A 17,147-nucleotide genomic window follows, 5' to 3' on the forward strand; every position below is an offset into this window, starting at 1 on the left:
ATATTCCCCTTACGGATCTGCCAAAAGACAGTAAGCCTTCGCTTTATTTTGTCCCCTGAAATTTCCTCATTCTAAATAGGTTTGACATTTTCATTATATTCTGGCTGTTGATTAAGGATGTGGAAGGGCCGGAAACCTAACTCTACAGTATGTGATCACAAAATAAAATTATAGTAATTATAAGTAACCTTTGTATAGTACTTTCTTACAGGCAGGTACTCTTGCAAGCACTTTTATCTTCACGCTCCATTTAACATTCACCTAACGCCTCCACCACGAAGCTTAAAATCTTCCAGGTGGTCCCTCGGCTAAGCGAACCTTCGGAGGAGAGTGTCCCCTCACCGATCCCTTCGATCCTGCTCCCCGGGCAGAAAGGCGACGCTCAGGACGGGCGCGCACAAACCCCTTTAATAAAGTCACCCAGACCCCAAGTCGGAAACCCACGCTTTCCTTCCTGAAGGTTCTACAGCAGTTTAAGCGGGACCCAGCCCCTAAACTCCTGAGAGTCCCCAACACTGCCCCCTCCTACCAACTTCTCCTAGAAAAATCCTTAACGTGAGCACGCCTTTTAAACTACCTTACTCTCAGATCCGCAATCACCCCTACGTCCCCCAAAGGCCCAAACGCTCAAAATGATCTCAGGAGACCTCTCAGACCACTCAAACCACTCATTCGACAAGTTTCTGCTTGCTTCAGCCCAGCTGAAAATCTCCAGAGACAAGTTCGATTTTTCTCTAGCACGCCCGCGTTTTCCCGAGTACAGGGTGACACCTCTCCCTCCCCCACTGCCGCCAGCCCGCCCGCCCCCGCGCTTACAGTTTTAAAAGAATTTCAAACTCCACTCTAGGGTCCCGGGACTGCGAGAGGCTGCACTCACATTCTCGTCTCCAGAGAGATCTGGGTTGCTGTTCTCGTCGCTACTCAGCTTCTGCTTCTTGGCCGCAGGCATGTCTGTTCCCGCCGGCACTGTCGACACTTCCCTCTCGGACATATTCCTCCGCCTCCCTCCAGGTTCCTGCCGCCTCGGGCGGGGCCTCCGCCACACCGCCGTCAAGCAAGCCCGGCCGGAGCTTGCCGCAAAGTTGCCACTGCCGCCGCCACCTCCACCGCTCCCCCCACTGTCGCAAATCGCGCCCAGCCGCCGAGGCGGGCGTGCGTGCGACCCCGCCACACTGCTGAAAAAGGGGCGCGCGCGCGCGCCCTCCTGCGCGGCTTCCTGGCTTCTTCCCTTTCCCTACTCCCGTCTTGCCGTTTTCCCGCCGCCCTCCCGGCAGTTTGCACGGAGATGTATGATCCGTTGGTTTAAGAGGGCAGTATTTAGTATGTTTCCCTTCCCCACCTCCGCCCCGAAAAAAGAGGCAGAACTCAAAGGGATGCTCCCTCACCCCCTTCTTCCTTCCAAAGACGTTTCAGCCGCAATTGGCTCAATCCTTCGATCTCCGACCCGCTGCAAGGGAGCGAAAGTCTGTGGAATGGACTAGACCACCAGTGTCCCAGAGGAGGGGGAAAAATACAAGAAGCCACCTTTTGCTTTTGCTGTCTATGCTTTGTGTCCTTAATGTTGAATTGAAGGATAACATTATCAAATTATTCACGGAAATGTTCACAACCTAGTTTTTGCTTGAGGATAGAAATTCAAGAACGGCGGGCGGCTCGCTACTTGCAACCCCCATCTGGCAAATGGAACGGTCCCGCCAGACGATGCGCATGCGCCGACGGTGTTCTCGCGCTGGGTTATCCGGAGTCGACAGCCTCAAGCTCCTCCTCTTCTCGAATTCTTGCTTGCTGAACCAGGTAGTCTTCTGCCCGGTTTGCAAAGCCCGGCGTGGATTTCAAAGCACTACTGAATCGCCGGATCTGGGCGCGCCCTAATTCTTGAGTAGTGTTTTGCCTGATGAATATTTATTGCAGTGAATGATTATCCTCCTCTGGTTGGTGCCAATGTTAGTTGAGGTTTAAATAGAAATATCTTAAAATTACATGATTCTAGACTGCAATGAATTACAGCCGCAGTGTTCTTACAGTTAAAAGATTATCAAGGCCCTAGAAAACTGTAAGGCCTGTAAATCAACTACGTATGAGATTATGAGACCTAAGCGACGGGTAGTTTTTTTTTGTTGTTGTTCGTTAGATACAATACAATTTCGGGAAATGGAACAAAATTGTTGAACTTGATCAAAAAAATTGACCCTTACCTCAATCTGGGCTGTTGATAGGAGCCAAATACATTTATGAGTCTTGTGAATTTATTGGATGGGTCATTAAGCCACATAACTGCACGGGGAAAGGAAAATAATGGAAAAAATATATATATAGCCACCCCCCCCACTTCCACCCTCACACATACTTTAGAACATGATTGTGACTGCTTATTGTTCTATACCTCAGTTTCTTCATGAGTAGAATGAGGAAGTAAGAAGGGACCTAACATTTCTTGAGCACCCACGTAATAGTGTTCCATATTTTCTCTTTTAGACCTCATTGCATCTCTAAATGGATAACTAGTCCAGAGTGCCCCATCCATAACATACTAGTCTACTTCAGTTACTTTGGCATGATGCCTGTACAATGAGAACATCACTTTTCATTATCTACAGATCGCAAAGCACTCTTAGAGGTAAGGAGAGAACTCTTGGTTGAAAATGAGGAAGGAAAGTAAACTAAAGAATAAGGTTTTTACAATGAAGGCTTGGGAAAAATAAAGGAAGCTGAAAAAAATTAAAATTCAGGTCTTAATCATTGCAGTTATTGTTGAATACTTACTGTGCCAAGCACTGCTAAGCATTCCTCAGTTGGTGAGAGGGATGGGACAGGTATAGAGTCAGCTACTGAGAAAGTAAGATGAGCTTTGGAATGACATTTTCATGAGCAGAGATACACTCCCCTTTGTTGGAAGTTGTGTTTGTGAAATACAGCTCTATGAATAAGCGATAATTAACAAAAGCATTTTAACTCCAAATTACTGTGAGGGGAGTTCAATGGTTGCTGGGAAGTGGGAGTCAGTATCTAGTCATAAAATTAGAAAAGTGCTGAACATTTGGCTAAAGGACACATGGGAGGAAAATGCCTTTCAGCATTCATGCTATCTGTAACAAAGCAAAAATATTTTTAGAGTCTTATTAAAACTTGCAGGGATTATTTTTAAATTTTTTCTTATGAATCAAGGATAATAAATAGAAATTCATATTATTACTAATGTTAAAGAAAAGCTTATTCTGACACTTGTTAAAATGGTAAGGAAGATTTCATTCAGGACTATTTTGATATCAAAACTGTACAAATAGATCAAGTGGGTATTTATAGTGAAGGAGTGGAGATGAAGGGGGTTGGAAAATTAAGGACTATCAAAGGTGGAGGGCTCTTGCTAAACAGACTTACCAGCTGAAGGTATGCCAGGGTGATCAGCCATCAAGGGTGGCCAATTCTCTCTGAACTGACTTAGCAAAATTCTTGCTACAACTGGATTAGACATACTAAGGACAGTGCCCAAGGACAAGACCTAGTTGAGAGAGGCTCAGAGCCTTCTGACTAAAGGAGAGAGTCTTTGTTACTAATTTAAGTAAAATATCATGGGTATTCTATATAGAATACTACTTTTATGGTATTAATTTAGTATATAAAAGTCCAATTTTCCTATCAAAAATTGTAAGTTTCTCAACATTGAATTCTCCTAAGAAGGATTTCAGTAACCATCACAGAGAGGTCTTACCGCCTTTTTTTTTTTTTTTTTTTTAATGAATGAGAAAACTGAGATTTAGGGTCATTAAATAGTTTGTACAGAGATACACAGCTGTTCAACTGGCAGACTGGAAAGCCAAAGCCCTTTTGCTTCCATATGAAGAGCCCAGACAGCTCTAGATTTATGTCATTCTACTTAATGAGCTTGGTGTTTAGACCACACAATATTGTATATACCATCAAAGAACAAAGAGCTATCTCTGTAGAATCCCAAAAACATCAGAATGAAATAACAGTTGTCACATTCTTGTAACAATGTCTTCCAAAATTTTTGCTCTAGCATCTTAAGAAAAAAAAAAAAAGGATTCATTTTCTCATTTCAAATCAATTAAATATTCTGAGTGAGACAAGTAACTCATTTGAACATGACCTTTTAAAGAAAAGTTGCAGCCAGGTGCCAGTGGCTCACATCTATAATTCTAGCTACTCTGTAAACAGAGATCAGAATAAAGGTTCCAAGCCAGCTCAGGCAAATAGTTCGAGAGACCCCATCTTGAAAATACCCAACACAAAACAGGACTGGTGAAATGGCTCAAGTGGTAGAGTGCCTGCCTAAAAAGTGTGAGGCATGAATTCAAACCCTGCTTCTCCTGAGGGCTGGTGGAGTGGCTTAAGTGGTACAGTGCCTGCCCAGGAAGTGTGAGGCCCTGAGTTCAAACCCCATTACCACAGGGGAAAAAAAACCAGCCCAAACCCTACTACTGCCAAAAGAGAGAGAGAGAAGTTGCTGCCATTTTGTTAAAATACTATGCCTGTGCTCAATCTAAATTTATGTGGACTATGCTTTAGTGTATTATAAATGGTGAATTATAAATTATAAATGGTATAAATTCTGAAATTAAACTTTTTATTGGCAATTTTCTTTAAAAAAAAAACAAACTATCTCACTTGGGACAGAGAGAGGACATAATTTGAGAAACCAGGGGAAAATACAAAATAGTCTTGGAATACAATTAATAGTAACGTGTATTTCAGTTTCTTAATTTTGACCTATGTATCACAGTAATATAAGATGTTAACTATGAAGGAAGCTGAATAAGGAGAATACAGGAATTCTCTTACTATCTTTGCCACATTTTTTTTTAGTTACTCTCCCCTCAAAAAACCACATATTTAAAAAATTCTAGCACATTACCATATTGAGAACTCAGTAAGAAATACCCTTTAGTTTCAAGTGGTTTAACAATCTTGAAAATTTTTCTAAGTTCTATAGAAAAGAAAATTCACAGCCTTTCTTGGCATTGTTTTCTGTCTTATAAGTTCTATCTCAGGAAATGGGTTTCAAAAGCTAAATTAAGCCCTTCCCATTCATTCAATAGTTTTGTCTCTTTTACTTCACAAATAGCAGCTGTTCATCATCATTCATGCAATCTTATATGCTTGCGTATCTAGTATTCTATGAACAGAATGTCATATGGCATCTGCAAACATTTAGAAATTGATCAGGACGAATTTACTGAATACCATTTACATGCAAAGCAGCACTATAATTTCAGGTGGAGAGGTTTCAGTAGAAGGGAAAATAAGACAGTCCCTGCCTTCAAAATGCCTAACATTCCTCCAGCATTAAAAATGTCATGTATTTAGTAAATACTTACATGCATTTAATAAATATATGTATTTATTTTGAATCTTACTGAGTCTCTTCAGCACCTGGAAAAGTGCTGGGGACAGCTTCCTGCTGTCATAAGGCTTATCGTCTAGTGGGAGAAATGAATATTAGCCAACTAATCACCAAATAAATACAGAATTGCAACTGCAGTAAGAGGTATGAACACAAGTACCAGCAGGGGTACTGCTAGCCCATAGCGTATCGTCATGCTAGTTTTAAAAAGGCACTGCCATAGGCAGAAATCGCCACAGTTGGCACAGCTTGGTGAGCAGACTACGCCCGTGGTGAATCACAAAAAGATGCTCCTTCCTCCAGACTGACACAGCACTGCTTCACAAACAAGGCTTGGTGAGTGGAACACAAACTAAATGTCAGCCCTACTCATCCCCTCAGCTGGGGACCCTTGAATAGATACACAACATGACATCCATACCCAACAGTCTTACAAAAGTGCCATGGGCTCTTTAAACATAAGTGTCATTTTTGCAAATTTCAAATCCATTATGCTGAGCCAAAGAAGCCAGATACAATAGAACACATACTGAATTACTCCATTTATATGAAGTTCTAGAATAGGGAAAACTAATATACAAATATAGGTAACACAAGAACGGTTGACTGACAACTTTATTATATAGTGAAGGGAGATTTAGGAAGATTTCCTAGGAACAAACAGAAGAGTAGAAATACAAGAAGGATGAAAGTTAACCAGGTAAAAGAGAAGGAAAAAATATTCTAGGGAGTGGGCAAAAGCATGTGCAAAGGCTCTGGGGCAGGAATGGAGGGAACAGATCCCATTACTAAACTAAATAGACAGTGCTAGAGAAGAGTTGAAAAAGTGACACAAGTATGGTAAGAGATAAGACTAGGAAAGAGATAAGAAGTCAGATTATGCAGGGTCTTGTATACTATTTTAAGATTGCTCTGTCAACAGAATTCCTGCTAAAATATATACAGAGGAAATTAGAATGGATTTAAAAATTTTTGTTGGCATTTCATTTATACACAGTGAAATGCACAGGTCTTAAATACATAGATGAATGAGCTTTGACCTAGGCATCCATCCATGTAATCCACACTCATCAAGATACAGATAGAATCCCCAGTGCTTCAGAAAGTTTCCTCTTTCCTCCTCCTTGCCAGGCAACCACTCTTCTGTTTTACCTATATTTGTGTATTAGTTTTGCCTATTCTAGAACTTCATATAAATGGAGTAATTCAGCATGTGTTCTTTGTATCTGGCTTCTTTGGCTCAGCATAATGTTTTTGAGATTTGTAAAACAGCACTTAAGTCTAAAGGAAAATACTGTCTGGGTCTCAAATACTGTCTAATTATTCTCAGGTTGTAAACAAGCATACATATACAAATGAATAGCTTGTTAAACCACTGTTGCCTGGGCCTCATCTCCATAGACTCTTATAGACTAGGTTGGAGTAAAGCTTTTCAATGGTTTCTCACAACCCACAGGTCATTCTAGTCCTGATGATTCAAGTAGCACACTTCTAAAACTTCTCACCTGGAGAATAAAATTTAAAATGTCTTATAACCAGTTTCTGAAAGTTTATTCACTCAATAAACATTTGTAAAGGACCTACTATGTGCCAGGCACTTTCTAGGTTGCTGGGATTAAAAAATAACTGGACCATCCTGCCTCTCTTTTAGTAATTTATAATCTGGTAAGGGAAGACAGAGGTAAACCAAACAAGTATTTCTAACTGTCTTAGAAAGCCTGTTTGCTAAATAATGGGCAAAATTTTGAAAGAGACAAAGTGTTTTTGTCTTACAAAGTAGATAAGCCACTAAGAATAAAAGCAAGGCTGTATTATGGATCCCATCCTAGACACAGGATTCCTTCCTGCCAAGCTGACTGCACAGATGACCAGTAAGATTTCCTTGAATGATTTCCACGTGTCTGGTCCTATGCAAAGTGCTTTCCATATGCAACACATTATTTTATCTGCTCAATGACTCTATGAAGCTGGTATTTCTTAATCCACATTTTGTGAATGAGGGAGCTGTAGCTCAGAGAGGTTAAGGAATTAGACAAAAACCACTCAATTAGTCAGTGGGACAATCAGAATTCAAACCCAGATCTGGTTGAACCAGGTGCTGGTCCTTTTAAACGCTGACATTTCAGGTTCTCTGAAAGAAAGCAACTTCATAAATAAATTTAGTGCTAAAAACATAACTGGGTGTAGTATAAATATTTAACTCAGTATATATAGGACTATGACAGGATGAGAAGTGTAAGTCATTTTAACTAGGTGGAAATATGAGAAGGCTTCATAAAGAGGTGGGAATCAGCTTGTAAAGTAAATTTTTGTCCATGTTACCCTAATAGAGACAGAGACAACCCTGTGGGGGCAAATGCTATACTAAAAACAGTGTAGAAAACTACACTGTTGTGGATCAAGTAACGGGTAGCCAGAGAAGAGTTTTTAGTTGGGGGGTCCAGGGGTGAGACTGGAGTCAGGAAGCTGAGCTCTAAAGCTATTTTGGTACTACAGACCAGAACTGAGGCAGTGTCAAGGATGAAAAGCAAGAGGTTTTTTCCAGAGATATTTTAGAAATAAAATCAACAGAAATCAGTAATTCATGGAACATGAAGGAGAGGGACATAGGATGACTCAGGGTTATAGTTTGGCTGACTTCCTGGATGGTGGCAACTTTAAGATAAAGAAAGTAGGAGAAGTAGGTGGAATTTTTAATTTTCAGTGTTGAGAAGATAGATGAGATGCAATTTTACTTCTCAGATTCAGATAGTCTTAAAGAGCAAGTACAAGTGAAAATGGTCTGTAACTAATTTCAGGAAGAATTATCTTAAACAATGAAGATAATTCCAATGTCTTATTCTTTCAAAAGAGGTTTGTGTAAGCATTAAAGGAAGTGGTATGTATGGGGGAGCTTAAAACATTTTTTACTGCAGGAAAATTGTTTGAAACAAAGGTTTGCTCTTGCTTTAAAATGACCAGCCTTGATTTTAGGAAAGATAAGATTTCAAACACAATTTTCCTCCTATAAAATAAAGAAAAAAGGATGCAGAAAAATATGTTTTGATTGTAAGTGACTATCTTTTGAGAATCTTAATGCTCTTTTGAAATGTAAATCAAAACCAGCAAAGTCCCTATTTTAAAACACTAAGACAGAAAGGATTCAGAAAGTTGTACTAAGAAATAACATTCATTACCATGTACATTGCACAGTTTATCTCATTTGATCTTTGTAACATCTTTGCATTTTTATTTATAGATGAGAAGCTGAGACAAGTTAAATTGCTTATACCAAATCACAGAGGTGATATGTATTGTAGCTAGGTTTGAATACACACAGCCTAACTCTGGGACATGAGGGGTTTTTTTTAATCCCTGCACCATATGGCTTAAAGCAATCAAATAAATTAATTCATTTAAAATAGCCCAATTCTCACTTACTCCCTGAAAAGAATACTGCTGTGCCTATGTTAGATTTTAAGTATTAAGTACATGGCTGTTTGAAGGCAAAGTCTTGTCTGATGCTTGGTATAAATTGTGTGCTTAATTCTCTGAAGGCTATAATTACTACCACATTAATTAAATGTCAGTATTTTAGAATCTAGAATATTACAGGCAAATGGCATACTCTGAATTAAAACTTTAGGAATTAAGGCTAGATAAACAGGTGTTTTATCATTGTTGTTTTAACATTTGTAATCTTTATATTGTCTGAAAGTTTGTTAATCAGCCATAAGAAATTCACTTCTATCTATTAGTTTAAGTCAGTGCCTAGATAGTTCTGAGATCCTATAGTTATCTTAGAACTGTGATCCTGGCCCTTTAGAAATACAAAATTTGCTTTCCAATTTCTTTGTAAAGATTCAGTTTTTCTTTTTTCCTGTGCTTATATTGGCTATTATATTATATTATATCATATTATATATTGGCTATTACCTCTCAGGAGATTTAGCCTGTTGGATCAGATAGCGCTATTCATGTTGAAATAAGTCAACATCAGGGAAGTTTTTGTGTTGAAAGTGTAATTACATAGGTTAAATTTCACAGGCTTTACAAAACAATGTAAGGCATTTAAAGTAACAAAACAAAAACAAAATCTCCTCTATAACAGGTTGCATTTGGAACTGACTTGAAATTAATCCACCATCAGTACATATAACCAAAGCAAGAAAAGAAATATACTTAACATGTTTTATGCAAAAATTACTTTCTGCTTTTGGTTTAAAGATACATGTATATTTAAAGGTGTGCCTAAGACAGAACTTTGAATTGGGTCAAAACAGGAGAGATTTTCAAATGAAGGTGTAAGAAGTAAAAATATGTGTGTTTTTTAAAAAAGAGGGGAAGGGAGTGAAAGCAGAAATTATATATTTTGAGTGTATAACTTTGAATGGGTTCTTACTTTATGTCATTTCGTTGAGGGAACAAAAGGCATCTTCTAGTTCTTATAGGAAAGACTTGATAGAGTTAGTTCAAGCGTTCAGAAGGTGCAGAGTGTCAAATGAATAGAGATTTTTGATGAGTCAAGTATAAATGAATCAGAAACGTACAGGCCATGCTTCTGTACCTGCACATGAGTTTAAAAATGCAAAGGAACACATGCTTAGTAAAATGCCAAAATACTTGGAAAGATGCGTTTCAACATTTGAAATGTACGAAATTAGACAATGGGTATCCATATACAGGGCAAATGGGGGAGATAATTTTCATTAACTTCATTTCTTCTTCTTACATTTTCTAAGTCTTATGCCCAAGGATAAGGATGTTCCAAAGAAAAAGAACTAATAGGATATATATATATATATATATATATATATATATATATATATATATTTATACAAGAGATTTATTTTAAGGAGTCGGCTTATGTGATTATAGAGGCTGGAAAGTTCAGAATCTGTAGTTTAAACTGAAAGGCTGACTGCTGATTGACAGCCTCAGTCCTTCAACTGATTGAATGAGGCCCACTCACATTATAGAGAGCAATCTGCTTTATTGAGTGTCTACTAAGTGAAATGTTAATCTCATCCAAATGCCCTCACAGAAGCATCCAGAGTAATGTTTGACTAGATAGCTCAGCACTGTACTTCAGTCCAGCTCATTCATAAAATTAGCCACCTCAAATGCCTAGTTGTTTGATATTGACTGCTTGATAAACTTGATAACTTAGAATACTAAAGCAATGCCAGCTGAAAGGGGTGGATAGAATCCACTAGCAAACTTTTAGAGCTAGAAAGAGCCTTTCTAATGGAATTCGTCAAAAATGATGCTATTAGCATTTTTGTGGCAAAATAGTTTTTGGATACGGAGGTTATTCTTACTGAGCATTCCAGGGCAACTAGCATTTGTGGCTTATGAGAGCTAATAGCTCTCCCACTCATTGTGACAACCACAAAACCATTCTACAGGTTTCCAAACCCCTTAGGGTGGAGTAACACTCTTCTTTAAGAACAATCCCTTCCCCTCTTTAAATGGTAAAACATTTAGTAAGGTTAGTGTATGCTATGCATACTACATATTTATAGTTTACTATAGTAACTCTATACAGTTTAATATATGTACTGCATAGGTAGTAAACTGACCTCCTTAGACCAGTAAATATAAAATATTATGTTAGAAGTGAAATTCCAGTTGAAGACACAGTAACAATGAATTGTCTCAGCAACACAAAACTTTACTTCTGATCAGAAGGGTATGAGTATGCTCGCAGGCAGGGCAAGCACAAAAGGGACAGGCAGTCTGTCCATCCTTATATCCCTGACTCAATTGACCCTGCCTCTTGACTGGATTGGTCCAGATCAAGAGTTTACAATCTTTTCGATTGGCTGAAATTCTGTACTAACTCAGGGGAGAGATTAAGATACACAGTGTGGTGGACAATTTTCACGGGCAAAGGGGCTCAGCAAGAATTCAGAAGAAGCTAGAGCTACAGACAATGCAGGCAATTAAAATGGTGATAGAAAAGACTGCTTTCTGACAATTCCCCCTCTTTAACTTATATTCTTTTCTTCAAATTTATTTGACATCGACTTTCTATTTCAATTGTGCTTAACAACAGCTGGTGTGACACAGAAGTTTGTTAAGTTAGAGTAGTTTCTATGAGCTGAACAGTCAATCCTCATATACAGGGAATAAAACAGCACCCAATTAAGGTAATGGCCCTAAATACAATAATGAGGGATGTTAGAATTGAGACCACTACGCCTTTCCATTTTCCAAACCATTGTTCCAGCCAGCTAGTAAAGGGGTAATTTCTTTCTTTCTTTTTTGTTTTTCAGTACTGGGATTTGAACTCAGGACCTACACCTCTAGCCTTTGCACCAGCCCTTTTTTGCAAAGGGTTTTTTCAAGATAAGGTCTTGTGAACTATTTGCCCCAGGCTGGCTTTGAACCACGATCCTCCTGATCTCTGCCTGTAATACTAGCTCTCCCTAGTAGCTAGTATTACAAGCATGAGCCACCAAAACCCAGCCATTTAGTTTTGAATTTTGTGTTAGTTTGTTTGACAGGGCTGTTAAGCCCTGGAGAGCCTGGTTGTAGTTCTATCTGGGGCCGTATTGTTAGGGATGTACATATAGCCTCCTTGATCAGCCTCCTGATTCACCTCCAATCAGGACACATACTTTATCTTTCTCTGATAGGATCATTTCCAGAGCCATTCAGTTTTCCCATGCCATTTTTCTAGTGGGGCCTAATTGTTTTACAATTTCCTTTACTGCATCTCAGGTGCAGTTAACGAACCTCTGCTGTTTATACTAGATGTAATTAATCCAGTCCACATTTTTATTGATAGTAGATCACCAAAACAATGCCAATTTCAATCCAAAGTAATTTGATTTCTTGCTTTCAAGAAATGAAACCCTCATGAGACCTGATGTCATCTACATACATGTGAGAGTTGAATGACCCGCCAGGAGAAGTAAGATCTTGTTTTTGTTTCCTCTTAGTCAGGGAAGGTTTAGGATTTTGAAATGCCAAAGTGAAAGGGATAGCCAATTGGACTAAAGTACAAGTCCCACTCCATTTGACCAGAAGAACCTCGAGTAAAGGTCCACCACAATACCACCAGACATCTGCCCTGACAACAGTTAGAGTGGTTTTATTGGTTACCTCTTCAAAGGATCGGCCTTCACTGCACCTGGATACATTCCTCGGAAACTCTAGTTCCCCCACACACACCTAGAAAGGCACTAAGTGTAGTTAGAGTTTCAAAGTGGGGGTCTGACCAACTGAGGCAGCTTTAACCTTTCAGGGTCACTAATCAAGGGGAACAGTAGTGATAAGGTCCTGCAAGACTTATTGCCCCAGGTTGTCCTTTCTTGGAAGAGGGCAATCATACATGACATTTCAGCAGGGTCTGTGGTCCATCAGAGGGGGAAGGGGACAACTTGGGATTCTGGTTTCTCTGCTGCACATGCTTAACAATCTATATTGTTTAAAGTGAGGATGGAATATTTGATCCATTCCAACCAGGCATTTGTCTCTCCATAACCCATCTCAGTAGTTATAGTTTGTCCTAGTCCCTAACTTCTACTATAGTTATTTCTGTCTGATTATGGTGAAGTTTGGGAGATGGCATTGGGAGCAGAACATTGGGGGATGCTGTGATAATAGGTTCTTGAAGCAATTTTAAAAGAAACATACCTGTTGGGTTTTTATATGTGTTATGAGCTCCTAGCCCATATTTTCTGAAGATAGACATCTCTGTAGACACAGAGGAGAGGTCATTGATAATCAACATAAGGGGGTTACATTGAAGATGCTGACAGTTGGGAGGGGGCATGGCCCTATGGATTTGCATTTTTGGCAGTATTTGTTTCCAAAAAGAATGACCCATATAGCTAGACTACATGAAGCCACCTGTGCAGCACTCTCTTCCAGGTTTGTTGTCCACCCCACATCACTCCAACTAGCACACGGAGGATTGTCATATTGGCTACTGCAATTATCTCAATGGGAATTAGGGGAGAGGGCCATATACACATATATATTTCCAAGTCCTGGATATAACATTGGTTTTTAGGATTGCCAGAGGGGATTGTAAGACAAGCATCAAACTTGACGGTTATAGGAGAGGAAGCCTGGGGAACATTAACAGTAGTGATGCAATTTCCTAAGTGAAGAAGAAACAGTCCCACTAGAGTCTTTTTAAAGTTACTTTTGTGTTACCAGGTTTTGAGGACATGGTCCAGTGTTCTTCCTGGGGTGCTCACTTTACTCAAGCGTAGTGGGTCTATCTTCTTTTAGCAGTGCACACTGCTGTCTCAGTAGTGAGTAGCACTTGGTATGGTCCCTCCCAGGATAGCTGAAGCTTCACTCTGCTCCAGGTTCTGACCAAGATGCAATCTCTGGGCTGGTGCAGGTATGCTGGGAACTCAAGTGGTGGGGCTTGAGCCAACAATCCTTGATGCCTAAGAGATGATAACACTGAAGAGAGACTGAATATACAGTTTAAGAGAAATGGTCTTTGGTTTCAAAAGAGGGAAGACCAGAGGGCCAGCCTAAGTAAGGTAACCCATATGACATCTCATAAGGAGAAATCCCACATCTTTCGGGGGGAGCTGTTCTGATCCTAATCAAGGCAAGGGGTAGGCACTTAGTCCAGGGCAGCCTTGTCGCAAGAACTAGTTTGGGTAATTACCTTTCTAATGTCTGGTGTATCCTTTCACCTGTTCCCGGGGAGGAGGGATGCGTGGGGTATGATATCCCGTTTGGGGCCTGATGCCTTCTTTAACTCCTTAGTTCTGTTGGCTGTGAAGTGGCTCCCCTTACCTGAATTTATATTTTCAACAAGTCCAAATCAGGAAATGAGGTTATCCAAAAGTGCTTTAACTACTCCATTTGCAGTGGCACTTGACAGAGGCTCAGCCTTGACCCAATTGGTTAGATGGTCTACTATAACTAGTAAATATTTTAAGCATCCCATCTGAAGTAACTGTATAATCCACCTGAATGCTCTGAAAGGGCCTTAATCCTGGATTTCTCCCCCCTTGGAAGTTGTCCTCTCACAACCTGCTCATTAACTTTTCTGCAAGTTACACAGTTCTCAATAACCTGATTTGCCAAGATATAAATTCCTGGACATATGTAAGCATACTGAGAATAGCATCACATATGGCTTGGGTCCCCATGGACTCCCCCAGTGTAGTTGGGTCATTACTTCTCTCATAAAGGTCTTTAGGAAGTATTTCTCTCCCACCTGGGGATAGCCCTTTCCCTTCTGGGGTTTGGGAGATGCCCAAGTTTTTTAGTTGAACCTTCTCCAGGGGAGTGAAAACGGGTATGGTGCCTGGATAACGGGCGTGAGATGTGACATTAGGAGTTCCCAGTGAGGAACAGCCTCCTTCGCAGCCTTATCAGCTAAATTGTTTCCCTGAGTCTCCAGGGAGTTACCTCGTTGATGTCCTGGAACATGAACTATTGCAATTTCTTCAGGAAACATAAGGCTCTCTAGCAGGTTAATAATCAGCTCCTTGTGTATTAGATCCTGTCTCTTACTGTTAATTAATCCCCTTTCTGCCCATATCTTCCCAAAGGTGTGTACGACCCCAAATGCATACTTAGAATCTGTATAGATGGTTTTTCTTGTCTTTTAGAAACTTTAGAGCCTGATTGAGTGCAAACAACTCACAGGTCTGAGCCAACCAGTTGTTGGGAAGTCTTCCTGACTCAATAACTTTTAATTTTTCTCCATCCACCACTGAATACCCATTGTGTCTTTTCCCTTGGAACATTTTGGAGGAACTATCTATAAACGATTTGAATCCATCCAGAAAGGGAGTCTCTCTGAGGTCTGGCCTAACTTTGGTTTGATATTCAATGATATCTAGGCAACAGTGTTCTATGGGATCTTGTGTTTTCCCTCCCAATAGGAACTCAGCTGGATTTAGATGATTCTTAGTAGTCAGAGTCAGATCATCCAATTCCAGTAGGATAGCCTCATAATTTAAAGTCCTAGAGTCAGTTAACCATCTCCCCACTTTTTGTTGGAGAATAACCCTAACCTGGTGAGGTGTGATGACTGTTAGGGATCCCCCAAAAGTCAGCTTCCTGCTCTCTTCTATCAACAGGACTGTGGCTGCTACTGCTTAGAAACATTCTGGCCACCCTCATGTGACAGGATCAAGAATTTTGGATAAATAAGCTACAGGTTGTTTTTTCCCTCCACATTCCTGGGGAAGGACTCCCAAGGCTGTTCCTTTATCTACATTAACAAATAGGTGGACGGGCTTCTCCAGGGAGGGTAGGGCCAACACACGGGCAGTGACCACCAGAGACTATTTAAGGTCCTCCATCATCAGAACTTCCTCTGGTTTCCAAATTAAGGGATCAGGCTCCTCTTCTAATAGTTTGGAGTATAACATTTTGGTTCTAAGAGCATAGGGTTTTATCCAAAGCCTACAATACCCAATCAATCCTTAGAATTTTCAAAGCTCCCTCTTGATCAGAGGCAGAGGAAGGCCAATAATTCCCTCTATCCTTTTAGAGCTCAGTCTGCCTTTTCCTTTGCTGACTGGGTGTCCCAAATATCTTACCTCTTCCTCTGCAAACTGCAGTTTGGGTTTTTGACACTCTTAGTCCTTGGTGGCCCAGAAAATTTAAAAGACTGACTATAGCATCAGTTACCTCTTTTTTCAGTGAGTCCAGACAACAGAAGATCATCTATATATTAATAAATTTGCCTGAGGGGGAAGGGTAAATTCTTCTAGTGCTCATTTTAAAATTCAGCCGAATGCCTAGTATGTAATGGAAGTTCACTAAATATTCATTGGATAGGTGAATTAAAAGAGGGCAATATAAAGGAAACACACTGATGCTATAATCCCATCACTCAGGAGGCTGAGTTATAAGGATCACAAATTTGATGCCAGCCAAGTAAACATAGCCATCCTGGGCTACATAGCAAGACCCTGTCTCAAAAAAACCAAAAGAACAGCAAACTAACCACAGAAAACAAACTTCTTGTTTACTGAAACTGTAGAAGAGAAAAAATAAATATTTTCTTTACCCATCAGAGAGTTCATAGTTGTTTCACAACAAAAGACAGACTAACAAAAGAAAAATATATACATTTATTTAATATAAATTTTATGTGACATGGGAGTCATCAGAAATGAAAACCAAGACTCAGGGAAATTTGTACTTTTATGGACTGCCATGCATATCTATATTTGGAGTACAAAAGGGTTTCTTATCTAATGATAATAAACTGGAGGAACTTAACAAGGCCTGCTTGTTCAGAATCATTTTGGCCTCCAGGTATATGGCAGGACCCCTGTGGAATGAGGGTCTTATGATTTACTTTCAGAGGAGGTAGGTTAGATTATTCTTTTATTGCCCTCCTCAAAGGAGAATAGTTGGAGAAGATCAGATAGTCACCTTCTTGCTTCCATAGTTTTTCTCAATTCTTTCAGTTTAAGGTATGCCAAGGTACCATATTTGGAGTAGCATTTCCTGCATCTGATCATATGCATATATTATTTTCAAGTATGAAGCCTATAGAACAAGAGCCAAATTTTATTATTCATTCCCCAAGTCCTTAGCATTGCATCTGGCATACATAACATCCCTCACACTTTATCAAGGTATAATTTATATGCAATAAACTGCATTTGTTTAAAGCATACAGTTCACAGTTTGACACCAATGAGTTTTGAAACCACAGAAACAATCACAAATATGAAACATTTCTGTTATCCCAGATTTCTCTCACTCTTTGCAGTCTTCTTACCCCTCCACCCCAGACCCAGGTAACCATTGGTTTTTTTTATCACTATAAATTAGCTTGTATTTTCTAGAATTTTAC

At 39.7% G+C, this 17,147-nt stretch overlaps 1 protein-coding gene across 5 annotated transcripts in view; it reads right to left on the bottom strand.

The window, feature by feature from the left end:
• Positions 1 to 1,013, bottom strand: part of Eed (embryonic ectoderm development) — a 31,787-nt gene extending 30,774 nt beyond the window's left edge. For all 5 annotated transcript variants that reach the window (XM_020184635.2, XM_020184634.2, XM_020184633.2 and 2 more), the window contains exon 1: positions 878 to 1,013. In XM_020184635.2, the coding sequence (XP_020040224.1) occupies positions 878 to 991 (114 nt within the window). In that variant the 5' untranslated portion in view covers positions 992 to 1,013. The remainder of the gene's footprint in view (positions 1 to 877) is intronic.
• Between the last annotated feature and the right edge of the window lie 16,134 nt (positions 1,014 to 17,147).

This window comes from Castor canadensis, chromosome 1 (genome assembly GCF_047511655.1).
Source record: "Castor canadensis chromosome 1, mCasCan1.hap1v2, whole genome shotgun sequence".
In the NCBI taxonomy this organism is placed as follows: domain Eukaryota; kingdom Metazoa; phylum Chordata; class Mammalia; order Rodentia; family Castoridae; genus Castor; species Castor canadensis.